General features: G+C 38.0%; 1 protein-coding gene across 6 annotated transcripts in view; it reads left to right on the plus strand.

Annotated features, from left to right (window-relative positions):
- The window catches only part of pigg (phosphatidylinositol glycan anchor biosynthesis class G), a 119,840-nt gene that overhangs the window by 82,105 nt on the left and 22,565 nt on the right, over positions 1-15,170 (plus strand). For all 6 annotated transcript variants that reach the window (XM_041264575.1, XM_041264545.1, XM_041264549.1 and 3 more), the window contains exon 10: positions 4,477-4,668. In XM_041264575.1, the coding sequence (XP_041120509.1) occupies positions 4,477-4,668 (192 nt within the window). The remainder of the gene's footprint in view (positions 1-4,476; positions 4,669-15,170) is intronic.

The following is a 15,170-nucleotide window of genomic DNA, read 5'->3' on the forward strand; positions in this document are numbered from 1 at the left end:
ATTTATATGAGTACTGGGCTCTAGTGCTCGGTGCCCTAGCAGACTGTAGTGTCTCTACTACTGCATCTGGCAAACCTCGTCTAAATAGATGGCTCCGTTCAACGGCCAGAGTTTGAGCTGGGCTGGGTTCGGGTGCCATAATAGCCCCTCCTTTTGGCTCAAGAGGTCCTTGCGCAGCGGGAGCTGCCACAGCTGATCCGACAACATGTCAGAGGGGAGAGCAAACCAAGGGCATCTCGGCCATCTGGGTGCAACCAGCAAAACCTGTGCTCTCTCCACCCTGATCCTCTCTAGTGTCAGGGGTAATAATGATAGCAGAGGGAACGCATACAATAGCCCCTGTGGCCAGGGGTGAGCTAGCACGTCTACTCCCAGGGGGCCCTCCTCTCTCTCCATGGAGAACCATAGGGGGCAATGAGTGGACTCTGCTGTGGCAAAGAGGTCGACTCGTTCCGGTCGAAACCTCTCCCAAATCTGCTTCACCACTTGAGGATGCAGCCTCCACTCCAAGCTGTCTGGAGCTTTTCTGGACAGGAGGTCTGCTGCCTTGTTGTCCACACCGGGGAGGTGAACTGCCCTGATGGAACGCAAGTTTCTGTGTGTTCAGGACAGGAGTCTGTGCGCTGCGTGGTGAAGGCCTGGCGAGCGCAGGCCGCCTTGATGGTTTATGTAGGCTACCACTGTGGTATTAAACTTTTTCGAATGCTGTACTTTTTCCACGTGCTAGGTTGCCTGCCACTGGTTAGTGAGAACAAAGCACGTAGTAAAGGGGCTTACTGTGTGCAAAACACATTACCTCTGTTTAGTGAATGAGGCCCATAGACTGATATCTCCATATACCCCCAGATTCTGGTCCCCTTACTAAATAGTGCAAAAAAAACATTTTGAATAAAAACTAGCTAGGTGGTTCTCTAAATATAGATGTTACATTTTAGCATACAGAGAAAGTGTAACAGACTCTATACACCTCCTTTTAATGATGGGTTTTCCACTCACTTGCAGTTTTTTTAAACAAACGTGAGAAGAATTTTATGGTTTAACCTGTTTGCGTGCCAAGGGACCAAGTGCCGTGATCTTTAATGAGCGCTGTGTATTATGATCCCGCTTTTCAAGTATGTGTGTAAACCCCTCTACAACACATTAACTCATTTCAACCTAAAAAGATGTGCTTCTGCTTTATTGGTATGCTAGTCTTATGTGCTGCAAGAGAAGGAAAGTCACAAGTTTTAAAGATGGTAAATTAGTTGTGTGTTCTTGAACGTTATTAGAGAAGATAAACCTTTGTGTTTTTTTTTTTTTTTATTGTTTGCTTAATGAACCAAGCATACAATCTGTCATAAGTTTGTCTCATGAATCAAATCATACTTAAACGCTCATTTTCTAGCTTTCAGCCTAATTTATATCCCAAAACCATTGTGTAAACAGACAGAAAAATGAACTATTGGGGTAATGTATTTAACTATTTGAAATGTACAGTGAAATTGCTGTATTATAAACACCCAATTATGTTGGGTTGCCTTAATGATTAGCTGCTATTTATATGATAGTATAAATATAAAAAGCAGAACTTACTGTAGTAAATGGTTCTTGGATGGATCTACTTTATTGGTCTCTCTTTTTGCTCTGTGATGAAAGAATATTGGCAGCTCAGAATGGGAATTTTAACTTTGACATGTTCCCAATTAAAATAACCAGCATTTATTTTTTATATAGATTTAAGTTTAAGGGACTTAATAAATCTAGGTGTTTTGAGGATTTACACTCATGGGAATAAACAGTTGAAACCTTAAGTGAGCAGTATCTGGTTAATTTTAGAAGCAGAAGAAAAAAAATCTGTTCAGATTACATTTCATATGATAATAATTCAGTCCTTTAATTTGTGAGAGGGTGGGCGTATTTGCGAAATAGGCATTTATTATTAATTAGACAAACTTGAAGGGAAATAACTGGAGGATTATTATATTAATAAAGGGTAGAAATGAACAGGCAAATTTAGACATTACGTGTAACCTGTGGTCGCTCCCTTAAGGAAACACTGCAGCTGCATGTTATTTTAATTTGTTAGTTTTTCTTAAGAACATTTACTGTTCTAAAAAAAAAAAAAAAAATTGACAGAGATTTGTGCCCAATTCTTGGCAGTATGTTGGCAACATATTAAAGCTGCAGAACAAAGGTACATTTTTAATTAAAAGCCATGATAATCATATTAATGAATTGAAATTGTATCAATCCCAAAAACAAGTCCACTCGAGAACAAAGGGGATATTATGGCTGCTGTTTAAATAACTGTAGTAGATTTCATAAAGGGGGATTTTTCTAATGGATGCATCATTTGGCTGATGTCCAATATAAGTCCAACTGACTAAACAGTACAAGGGGAAATATAACTTGATGTGATCCACAATTAACTAAATGCAAAGTGAGTGAACAGAAGAAAAATCTACATCAAATCAATATTTGGTGTGACCACCCTTTGCCTTCAAAACAGCATCAGTTCTTCTAGGTACACAGTTTTTGAAGGAACTCAGCAGGTAGGTTGGCCCAAACATCTTGGAGAACTAACCACAGTTCTTCTGTGGATTTAGGCAGCCTCAGTTGCTTCTCTCTCTTCATGTAATCCCCGACAGACTCGATGATGTTGAGATCAGGGCTCTGTGGGGGCCATACCTTCACTTCGAGGACTCCTTGTTCTTCTTTACGCTGAAGATAGTTCTTAATGACTTTCGCTGTATGTTTGGGGTTGTTGTCATGCTGCAGAATAAATTTGGGGCCAATCAGATGCCTCCCTGGTGGTATTGCATGATGAATAAGTATCTGCCTGTACTTCTCAGCATTGAGGAGACCATTAATTCTGACCAAATCCCCAACTCCATTTGCAGAAATGCAGCCCCAAACTTGCAAGGAACCTCCACCATGCTTCTCTGTTGCCTGCAGACACTCATTCGTGTACTGTTCTCCAGCTGTTCGGCGAACAAACTGCCTTCTGCTACAGCCAAATATTTCAAATTTTGACTCAGTCCAGAGCACCTGCTGCCATTTTTCTCCACCCCAGTTCCTGTGTTTTCGTGCATAGTTGAGTCGCTTGGCCTTGTTTCCACGTCAGAGGTATGGCTTTTTGGCCTCAAGTCTTCCATGAAGGCAGTTCTGACCAGACTTCTCCGGACAATAGATGGGTGTACCAGGATCCCACTGTTTTCTGCCAATTCTGAGCTGATGGCACTGCTGGACATCTTCCAATTGTGTCTTTCATCTGCTGCAGTAAGTTTCCTCGGCTGACCACTGCATCTACGGTCCTCAACATGCCCATTTCTTTGTGCTTCTTCAAAAGAGCTTGGACAGCATATCTGGAAACCCCTGTCTGCCTTGAAATTTCTGCCTGAGAGAGACCTTGCTGATGCAGTATAACTACCTTGTGTCTTGTTGCTGTGCTCAGTCTTGCCATGATGTATGACTTTTGACAGTAATACTGTCTTCAGCAACCTCACCTTGTTAGCTGAGTTTGACTGTTCCTCACCCAGTTTTATTCCTCCTACACAGCTCTTTCTGTTTCAGTTAATGATTGTGTTTCGACCTGCACGTTGAATTGATGATCATTAGCACCTGTTTGGTATAATTGTTTAATCATACACTTGACTATATGCCTACAAAATCCCTGACTTTGTGCAAGTGTACCTAGAAGAATTGATGCTGTTTTGAAGGCAAAGGGTGGTCACACCAAATATTGATTTGATGTAGATTTTTCTTCTATTCACTCACTTTGCATTTAGTTAATTAATTAATATAATCTATTAACATGTCTATTTTTGAAAGCATTCTTATTTTACAGAATTTTTTCAGAACTGCCTAAAACTTTTGCACAATACTATATGTACCAATATTTAATTTCTGTTAAGTGGATATAACAACAAAACAAATACAATATTGTTTAAAAAATCTGTTATGAAAGTCATGTAATTTACACATTTCTGTCCTTGTAGAGGTGTTAATAACATCAATCAGATGAAGTGACAACATTGTCGGAATTTAGATCAATAGAAACATTAATGTGGCATGAGAAAGGCAGCGTTATCCTTGATGTGTCCTAACAACATTGGCATTCAGGTCATTAAAACTATGAAAATATTTTAGGGTTAAGTCTTAATGACATCAGGTAGAGCCCACAGATTTTGTGGTCTGTTAGAATGCCTTGTTAGAAAAAAATGTGTGTACACAACTGCATACATTTGTTATTATACGTTTAACTCCTGGTACACATCATTTAAAAAAATAAAAATAAAAGAACAATTCACTTTTTTGAGGATGTGCATTGTCAGAACAGTCAAATAATCAAAACATGATAAGAAAATAATTTGAATAAGCTTCTGGAACATTTCTGCAGCAGTTTTTAATCCCGCACTGTCACCATTGTGATGTGTATATTTAGCTTGTTGGCATATGGCAAATGTGAAGGTGTTAATTATTTCATTGTATCTGCAGTTCTGAACACAACACCGAGCTCTCGCTTCTGGCTGCCACATCCCTGGTCCTGATATTTTTTCTTGTGCAGAGGAGGTGTTCCGTGGTCTCAAAAATAGCTCTTGGATTGGGGCTGCTGGGAGTCTACAGTTACCGTGCAGCAGTTGGAAATGTGCTGTTTCCATGGCAACAAGAAGGTAGAGCCATTTCCAAGTAAGTTCATCAACAGATGTATCCATCTTTTTTTTCTTCTTTGCTTTAACACTTTTGCTTCCAGTGTGTTTGTATTAGCTGAATTTTGTATAAGCAGTGACATAAGAATTCCAAAAACAGGCAGTGTTTTCGCTGAATGCTTGTTTCAGTAATGCATTTTATAGAAATATGATTTGGTTTTCAGTTTACATAGCACTTGTTAAATATGCATGTGATTTCTGCATTAGTCCCCGAGTGGCTCACCTGATAAAAGCACAGCCGTGTGATGTGCAGGGTGAGTCGTACAGCAAGGGGAGCACAGGTTCTGTGTGAAGTCGCCGGTCTTAGTTGGGGATTTCGAAGGGAGCACTGCATTAAAACAATTTCAGGGGTTTGAAATGCTGCAACTAATGTAGTTTGTATATATAACCACTGGTGTGCTATAGCATGCATTTCTTTTAAAACTGCACTGTGGCAGGACGAAAACCCTTCATGTAAAGATATATTAGTTTATATTTAAGTTTTGCAGGGATGGGGTTAATTCCACCCCTGCCAAATCCATTTGTGGAATGTGGCAGGGTCTTGATTGAATAATTGATCATTAATCAAGTCCCAGCCACATGATATAAAAGAGGAACTAAATCCTTTGTTTGGAGTGAGGACATTTAGTAAGGAGAGATCAGTGAAGGCTAATTCATCGCCTGAACAAAGATAATCCCAGTGGTCTAAAAGGGGTTAAACAGGCATCCCTGATAGAAGACCCAGAACCAGGGGAGGAGGAGGAAATGAGGAGACCACCTCCACCACAACCCGAACTACACCCTGTGCAGCACTCTGCCACCTGTGGGTCGGTTTCCGCGGCCTGGTCACCCAGACATCTGATCTTCTGGTGGGGCCCCCTGTTCACTGGGCATGGCTCCCAGGTTGGTCTCTTGCTCCGCTCCCCCTGGTGGCTCAGACTTCGCTGCATGGTTGCTGGGGCTGGTTCTTGAGTGAATAATTGATCATCACTCAAGTCCTAGCCACATGGTATAAAAGGGAAGGAGAGTTCAGTGAAGGCTATTGCCCAGCCTAAACAAAGATAAGTACTACATCATGATAGCATTGCTTGGGTGTCGTTTGATTTTGGTCTTTTTACCTTGTTTATTCTTCCTGTGTGCATTTGTATTTTTAAATAAATGAGCCCCTCTGCTCTTTTAATACAGCGGTCTGTCTCTGAGCTCTGAGTCTTCCTCCTGCCAGTAAACAGCCGGGTTAAGTGAGACAAAATGCATGACGGTGGATGAAATAACAAACAGCAATGCCTGTGTGAAGATTTCACTTCCGCAAGGAACGTTTTTGTTTATTCTGTTTAGCCATATTTTTGTTGCTTGAGACGCACCATGAGCCAGATTGCAGCAGGTTGTCACTCCTGGAACTCTTGTATATTTAGTTAAATGCTAACCTATTACACTAAATTAGTTGGCTCTTATGACTGGAGACAGATAAGACATATCCTCGTAGGTTGAATGCAAGACTAAAGAATCTTGTGTGATCTGAATTTGAAAATGCATTTTGAGGACGAATTACAAAATGTTGCAAGATACATTTTTATGGGTTTGGGTGATGTTTTTTATACTGTTATTTTTTGCTGTTCATTATTCCCAGGGCAGTCATTCACATTTAAGTCTCTTCATAAATGATAAAGCCAGGGAAATATTGCAGGAAGGAAAGCAGAGGCAGAAATTAACCTTTAATGCAGTGGAGGCGCCTTAGAGGAGGAGGCAAGGGAGGCAGAGCCTCCTCAACTTTTCAAAGGAAAAAAATGAAACAAATATATATATATATACACACACACACACACGCACATCGTAATGTACGTGAAAATGTCTAAATCTCAATATTTAACCTATATTCCAAAATATAACATTTTTAACAGCACTGAAAAAAAAGCCAAACTGACAAGCATTAGTTGATTAATAGGTAGATTCATAGCTGCACATTTTTTATAAAGGTAACGATCTTAACGTCAATCCATGAAACAGTTTAATAGCAACATATAATGCACGAGAACTGAGGGTTTTTTTTTTTGTTTTGTTTTTTTTGATGCAAAAAAAAAACAAAAAACGTTGATGCAAACATACCGTATATAACATTTCCTCACCTTGAACCATGTCAGGCCAAATGAAGGAATCCTGAAAAATAAATGCTGCACTGCACAGTCAACTCAGTTGAAATGAACTTTGTACATCCAACTTAAACATAAAAACTCCTTTTCACCAACACAGTTTTAAAATGAATAAAGTCTGTTTTGATTGTAGTAAATGCAGACATATTTTTCCAAGCTGGCAGCAGACATTGAGGATTGTTCTTACATTTTCTACAATGTCCAGAGGTGTGTGTTAACAACAAACCAGATCCGAACTGATGCAGGAAGCCTTCTTACACACATTCTTTCTCAGGAGGGGATGTTGGGAAATGGAGTTGAAAATGCCCAGCCAAAATAAATTTGTAAAAAAAGTTGTAAAAAAAATTAATCTGCAGTCATAAATCTTAGTCAGAGCAGCCCTATATATATATATATATATATATATATATATATATATATGTACCACTTGTCCGAAGGGGCCCGCCACCGCACCTCCTAGGGACGTCATAGGGACCAGACAGTGAACCTCCACGACAATAGGGCCAAGACTGTGGTATACACCGTTCTACCGACCACCTACTACAGTGTATGGGCCTTCTTTGTGTGTCTGTCCGTCATGACCCAACAAACTTGACTCTGCGTCACCGACGCGAGTTACAAAACTAACTCAAATTTATTATTTTCTAAATATGTTTTTGTCGTGTGCCGTGAAATCCGGTTCCGGAAAAATAGACAAACAAAACAGTGGACGAAAAACAAACAAGTACTGTGCTGGTGCTCCAACACGATGTAGCAATTGTTTTTAGTAATTTTAGTCATTTGACTCCACTACCGTTCTCCACTCTGTACACTTCTCCGTGCAGCTAATCTGCAGGTCTTTTATATTCTGGCCGAGGGGTTAACCTGCTAGTAATTATCTTATTACCCCTCGGCCAGAGTCTGCACGAGTTTCATAATGATGCGTGACTGTCAGCTAATTAAATATTCAGTAGCTGATCACACATCCTCATAAGTGTTTTCTAAACCACAAATAAAACAATAACAAATAATGGCACCGCCTTTCGTCCACACCACAAATAATAATACTACAGTAAATCATAATACACATGCACGGTAACAATAATAATAATCAGTGCACGCACATTTACACAGAATGGGGTGGGCACTTTGCCACACCTGTCCTTAAGGTTAAATGTAAAATTAGCTTATACCTTTTTACAGTGTGCAGATAGGGTCGTGGTTACTATGGTGTTTTAAGTTATAGCATCGTGAGATAATGAACTAATGTAGTATTTTGAATGTCATATTTTATATGTCCTCGGAATCTTGATGTTTACATCTTCCATACCTTACATAAAATAAAAGCTTGTCGATCCTGACTGGATATGGGGTAAGAAACTGAAAAGACACCACTGCATTTTGACTTTTTTTGGTTTGATATAATATTATATTGGTTCTTAATGCCAGCTGTCTTGCAAACCATGAGTACTAAAAAAAAAAGCCCACGTCGTTGCACGCACATACCGGTAACGGCAGTGGTTGTGGGATATGCAACTTTTAAAGCCTTGCTAGCAGTAGAAATAACTGTGCAATGGATTACAATCCTATTCCCAGGGACACACAGTGATAAAAACAAGTTCTAACTTACGTGAGGTAGCCCTTATCCAGATAACCGTTAAGAGTTCTTATTTATATGTGAATCTGGTACTACACTTGGTTAAAAGAGTTCTTGTTTATATGCTTTTTTTTTCCCCCCAGGAAATGCACTTCCTGGGTCATTTCACCTCAGTAGTCTTCTGGGTCAAAGCATGTTACTGGTTAAAATCACGTTGGTGAATAGGGGAATCAGTTATTTGTTTAACAGGGAAAAAGCTTTTAAGGGGTAGGGCACAATTTCACCCTCCAGGTGAAATGACCAAGCAAGTACAACACTAACTGAAAACTTGCCAATATTATATTTCTTTAACCAAGTGTAGTACCATATCATTTTGATGTGTTTCTTTCAAAACTGATTACCCGAGAGTGATGTAAAGACTGAAATACAAAACAAGTAATATTTATGGGATGTTTTTGTTAATTACAATCACTTACTTTTGTTGCACCAGGATCGGATGACTAAAACATAAAATCCGAAGTGATTCTAAACAAGAAGTGTATATTAGTTACCTGTAATAAGTGTAGTATTTTACTCCCATACCAAGTTCCTCTTCAAGATTTCATATTCCATGTACTTACTTGTATTCTATTCATACTTTATACTTATTTATTCATGATAATTCTGTCTGCAGCAGGAAAGCGTGTACTTTGATCAGCCATTCCTTTTGTACTATATCTTAGCAGTTCTCAGGTGTACCTATTCATGTTGTTTTGGGGATTTTTTTACTATTAAATTCTGCTATTAAAAACTTTGTGCAAACTTAGTAATATAAATATTCTACAGAAGGACGTTTTTACAGTGCATATTGGATCATTAAGTATTCATTGTTACACTACCAGCAGTGAAATAAGTATTTATTGTACAAATGTCATCATATTTTGGGCAGGGAAACCAGTTTCCTCAACAACCAACAGTCCATCACTTCTAAAATTGCACTTATAGCATATCATTGAGTCATTTAAGTATGCCAAACAAAGTAAAACAAAATTTCTTGGAAACATTAATTTTATAAATGCAGCATTTTTTTTTTTTTTTTTTTTTGTATGCATGGCACATGATGCAGTATACAGTAGACTAATGGAATAATCTACTACCTTCACTGATTCTGCTGTATATTGTTTTGTGTTCACACACAACACGTAGTTGCCACAGTGTTAGTCTGACTTTTTTAACTCTCCATGAATGCAGTTTCACTTCAGACTGCTGTGTATTTCATAATAGGAACTTCCTACATAACAACAACAATGCGTTCCATCCCTTGCTGTACACTACTGTGTCCAAAAGTAAGCAAAGATGGAAAATGTGTCATTTCTGGTATTACCTTTTCTCTTCTCTCTGACCAGTGTAAAGGTTCACATTCAATACAAGCCAATTGTGAAAATTCTTTTAAAATCGCATTCAAGATTTCCATTTTCAAATAAGGTTAAGGCTGTTGGTCATGTACATTTCCTAATTATTTATTGCTAAATAAATCTGTCCCTATTATTATTCTACTGTAAGACTTATTTCCGTATCACTAACAGATGACTACTTCATTCACGTAAAAACATTTTTGTCGGTAGCATTTTTTTTTAAAGAGAGAAATGTTTCTGTAGATTCACTCTGTGCTCCATTTAAGCCATGGTAACATTTCTGTATGTTTTTCCCCTTGTGGATGTCAACCATTTTTCTAATTGCAGAAAGAGGAGCTTAGATGACATTTGCTTTATTCTCTACACGTTTGTTATTTTCAAAGTCTAGGTTGCAGGTTTTAAAATCACCCATAGAGGTTGATTGATTTTGTGTCCTCATCAGAATCTAGTGGCTGTGCTGAAGTAGTGGATTTTATTTGTATGGTTTGTATTGTCCCTCTAGTTAGTTCCTTTGCCTTTTGATACAAATCACTTCCTTTACTGTGCTGCCTGACAAATTGAATACCTTTGCATTGCGCTTGACTAAAGTTCTTTGGGTCGATGAAAGTGGAATAGAGAAAGCCCATGAGATTAATACAAAAAGTAAATCCTGCTGGAATCAGTATACTGTTGCTCAATTACATTCTTACAGTTTCACATTTGTGTACACCCGTTTTTCAATAGTCATGGATTGTTTTGCCACGAGTGGGTGTTTTCTTATATTTGAGTGGTCCTAATTGTGGTAGAAAATCTCTAAACAAAATTGAAAATTAGTTTTTGTTGCCATGTTAATGAAGGTATTTCTTATCATTGAAAAGAAGACTTTAAAATAAATTAAATGTTTTTGTTGACTGCGATTTGGGAATGTTGTCATGAGTTCCTTTGAGTTTGAAATCCCACTTGCACAGACAAAAGTGTCCGTTGTAAGTGAAGATAGTAGCGAAGAATATGTTTTAGATGTAGAACATGAAAGTAGCATTAGAAAAATAAAAATGCAAAATACAGTAATTCGTGGCTTATCCGACTGCAGTGGGACCAGAGTAAGGGCAGATACATAAAAAGGCGGATGAATGAATGCTGTTTAAAATACCATTATACACAGCTGTAGCAGTTACTGTATTCACACAATTATTGTTTTGAGATTCAGCTTTTATTAGGTAGCTCCCCTAAATCCCTTGTTTAGAAAGATACAGGGTGTTAATGCTTGTGACAGAGTAGCCATTTGCCGTGTGGGTGCATGCATGCTCTGCCGAGTGACAGGCAGTAGATCGAGACATAGGTTGAAGTTGATGCGCCCCGCAGGCAAACAGGATTTATTTACATATCAACACACTGAGTAGCTCACGTGACTACCAGCAATGGTAGCAAACGGAGCACGTACAATACAGTGTACGAAAACTTTGGTAGGATCTACAATCTCTAACTAATCTTCTCTGTTCAATAATAAACTAACGTTGCTGAAGAACCTGATCATGGTGGATATGTGATGGGTGGATACGCAACGGATTACTGTACAAAGGAATGTGAACCAGGAACAGATAGTAAAGTTACTGATGAAGACCTGAATATCCCTGAGATTACTTGCTCCGGATGCAATGGGTGCGCTGAGTCGACTCTGAGTGGACAGGGTGTGGCAGCACTAAGAAGCTGAGAAGTTTTCAAGATCCCAATTTAACTCCACCAAGACGGCAACAACTTAGCAGTTAATAAGAATAATATTTTTGGTAAAGCACGGATTCCATCTTCTCCAGCGGTGTGAAAACCATGAGTCGTGCTGGAAGCAAACAATCTTGTCTCCTCCAGTATTGAGGAGCTTGAATCTTTAATTGATCCCTACCTCGAAGCAGCCTGGGATATCGCCATGGTAGTCGGTCAGGGAGATAGTACAAAAAGGCTTCCTGAAAAGAAACAAAGGCAATTGTATATTGATACAGCAACTATTGATATAGATTTTAATATACTGGCATCAATCGACGGAAAACTCTGCAAACTGGACATCCTGGAAGCATTGCAGAGAGATATACTGGACATGAAGTACAGCCACCGGATGATCGAAGAACTGAAAAGCAAAAATAAGGAAATGCAAGGAACTGTAAATCTTTTGCAAACTAAAGACGATATTATAGCCAAAGAATAAAATGCTGAAAAATACACTACTCTACGTACAGGGTTGTAGTATGCGAGATAACCTGATCATTAGAGGGATTAAAGAGGTTAAAGCAGAGATATCTGGCGATTTATACTACCAGGATGAACGGGATTATTCTTACTTTTCCCCATACCATAAATCATACTCTCGCATTGAATATTTTCTAGCTTATCTAACTTTGATATCTAACATTTCAAACCCTATAATACGTCCTATTAACATGTCTGATCGTGCTCCGGTTAGTTTTATCCTATCCCTGAATTCATATCAACCTAGGTCTATGAGACGGAGATTCAGTACCTCTCTACTATCTGACCCTGAATTCAATGCTTACTTCTCAAAGGAATGGTCTGAATTCTTGCAATTCAATGATACCCCTGATTGCGCACCTTCTTTGCTATGGGAGATTGGGGGAAAAATACATGCATTTGGCTTTGATCCTCAATCTCAAATATTAAAGATACACATTATAACAGATCAGCAAAAAATTAATGAGACATTCAAATCCTTTTATTCCAAACTATATAAACCTGAATCCAAACCAGAGAGATCTCAAATAAATAAATTTCTTGAAAAATTAAAAATGCCTGCAATATTAGCTCTTGATTCTAAAAAATTAGATAACCTACTGACTAGTGACGAGCTGCAAAAAGCAATGCTTTGATGCCCTGTGGAAAATCTACTGGCCAAGATGGACACCCAGTTGAATTTCTAAGCATTCTCCTCTCTTCTTTTTTTTTTTTTTTTAATGGTTAATCAATTACATAGTTCTAATTTCACTGTGACAGCCTATGAATACACCACTAATTTCTCTCTTGTTAAAAAAAGGATAAAGTTCCGGCACTCTGTGCTAATTGTTGTCCAGTATCATTAATAAACACCCAAAAAAATAATTAGTAAATCCATTGCATTGAGATTAAAAAGTGTTCTTCCAGATCTGATTCATTCAGACCAAACAGTTTTATAAAAAACAGACACTCCTCACATAATGTCAGGGGTCTTTTTAACATCATACACTTGGCTACAAAAAGTAACAATCCTACTGTGGTAGTCTCCCTGGATGCAGATAAGGCTTTTGACAGGATTATTTATTTACTGTTTTAGAAAAAGTTTTGGAAAATATATTTCTTGACTTGACTAGGTTCTATACAGCTCACCCCATGCCTCAGTTATTACAAGTGGAATAATTTCACAACCTTTTAAAGTACAGTTGTCCCACGTTATAACACCACTCTTGCATACTGCCAGCTGGTAAGAGGTTTGTTTGTTTACAACCAAGGCTGACTTAAACTAAAGCATCAGTTTTGTAAACAGCGAATAGTTTTTTTTTGTTTACTTTTCATTTAAAAAAAGTGTTTGTATGTACATATTCAACATTTTTTGGGGTTTTTTTTAAGCTTAAAAAGGAATGTTGTTGAGCTTAAATAAATAGATTGCACCGTTCAATGGGGGATAGTATTCAGCAGTCTGTCATGCCACAAACAGTAAAGTTCAAATGACCAGTACAGTAAAAAAAAAAAAAAAAAAAAAAAAAAAAAAAAATACGCATTTTTGTTTTTATGTATGCTTTTTTGTTTTTATGGAATTGTTATACACTAAATGAGTGTTTATTTTTTATTTATTTATTTATTTTAACAATAAACTGTTCCTCCAAAATAACTGTAATTGTATAACTAAAAAAATAAAACGTTTGAATGTATTGCAAACATAGAAGGTTGTGTGTGTGCGCGTATTTTTTTTATTTATTTATTTATTTATTTTGTCCCTTACTATAACGCCACCGTTGTTTATTGCCCGTTTATGCCCATGGCACTTACCTGGCGGTATAAAGAGGGCTGACTCTATTTAGAGGTACTAAACAGGGCTGTCCACTTTCTCTCCTGTTATTTGCCATTTTCGTCGAACCCCTCTCTATTTCTGTACGTCAAAATACCCTAATTTCAGGAGTATCCTCTCGAAATATAAATCATAAGAACATAAGAACATAAGAAAGTTTACAAACGAGAGGAGGCCATTCGGCCCATCTTGCTCGTTTGGTTGTTAGTAGCTTATTGATCCCAAAATCTCATCAAGCAGCTTCTTGAAGGATCCCAGGGTGTCAGCTTCAACAACATTACTGGGGAGTTGATTCCAGACCCTCACAATTCTCTGTGTAAAAAAGTGTCTCCTATTTTCTGTTCTGAATGCCCCTTTTTCTAAACTCCATTTGTGACCCCTGGTCCTTGTTTCTTTTTTCAGGCTGAAAAAGTCCCTTGGGTCGACACTGTCAATACCTTTTAGAATTTTGAAAGCTTGAATTAGGTCGCCACGTAGTCTTCTTTGTTCAAGACTGAACAGATTCAATTCTTTTAGCCTGTCTGCATATGACATGCCTTTTAAGCCTGGAATAATTCTGGTCGCTCTTCTTTGCACTCTTTCTAGAGCATCAATATCTTTTTTATAGCGAGGTGACCAGAACTGCACACAATATTCAAGATGAGGTCTTACAAGTGCATTGTACAGTTTTAACATTACTTCCCTTGATTTAAATTCAACACTTTTCACAATGTATCCGAGCATCTTGTTAGCCTTTTTTATAGCTTCCCCACATTGCCTAGATGAAGACATTTCTGAGTCAACAAAAACTCCTAGGTCTTTTTCATAGATTCCTTCTCCAATTTCAATATCTCCCATATGATATTTATAATGTACATTTTTATTTCCTGCGTGCAGTACCTTACACTTTTCTCTATTAAATGTCATTTGCCATGTGTCTGCCCAGTTCTGAATCTTGTCTAGATCATTTTGAATGACCTTTGCTGCTGCAACAGTGTTTGCCACTCCTCCTACTTTTGTGTCGTCTGCAAATTTAACAAGTTTGCTTACTATACCAGAATCTAAATCATTAATGTAGATTAGGAATAGCAGAGGACCTAATACTGATCCCTGTGGTACACCACTGGTTACCACACTCCATTCTGAGGTTTTTCCTCTAATCAGTACTTTCTGTTTTCTACATGTTAACCACTCCCTAATCCATGTACATGTGTTTCCTTGAATCCCAACTGCGTTCAGTTTGAGAATTAATCTTTTGTGCGGGACTTTGTCAAAAGCTTTCTGGAAATCTAAATAAACCATGTCATATGCTTTGCAATTATCCATTATGGATGTTGCATCCTCAAAAAAATCAAGCAAGTTAGTTAGGCACGATCTCCCTTT

Source organism: Polyodon spathula, chromosome 1 (assembly GCF_017654505.1).
Source record: "Polyodon spathula isolate WHYD16114869_AA chromosome 1, ASM1765450v1, whole genome shotgun sequence".
In the NCBI taxonomy this organism is placed as follows: domain Eukaryota; kingdom Metazoa; phylum Chordata; class Actinopteri; order Acipenseriformes; family Polyodontidae; genus Polyodon; species Polyodon spathula.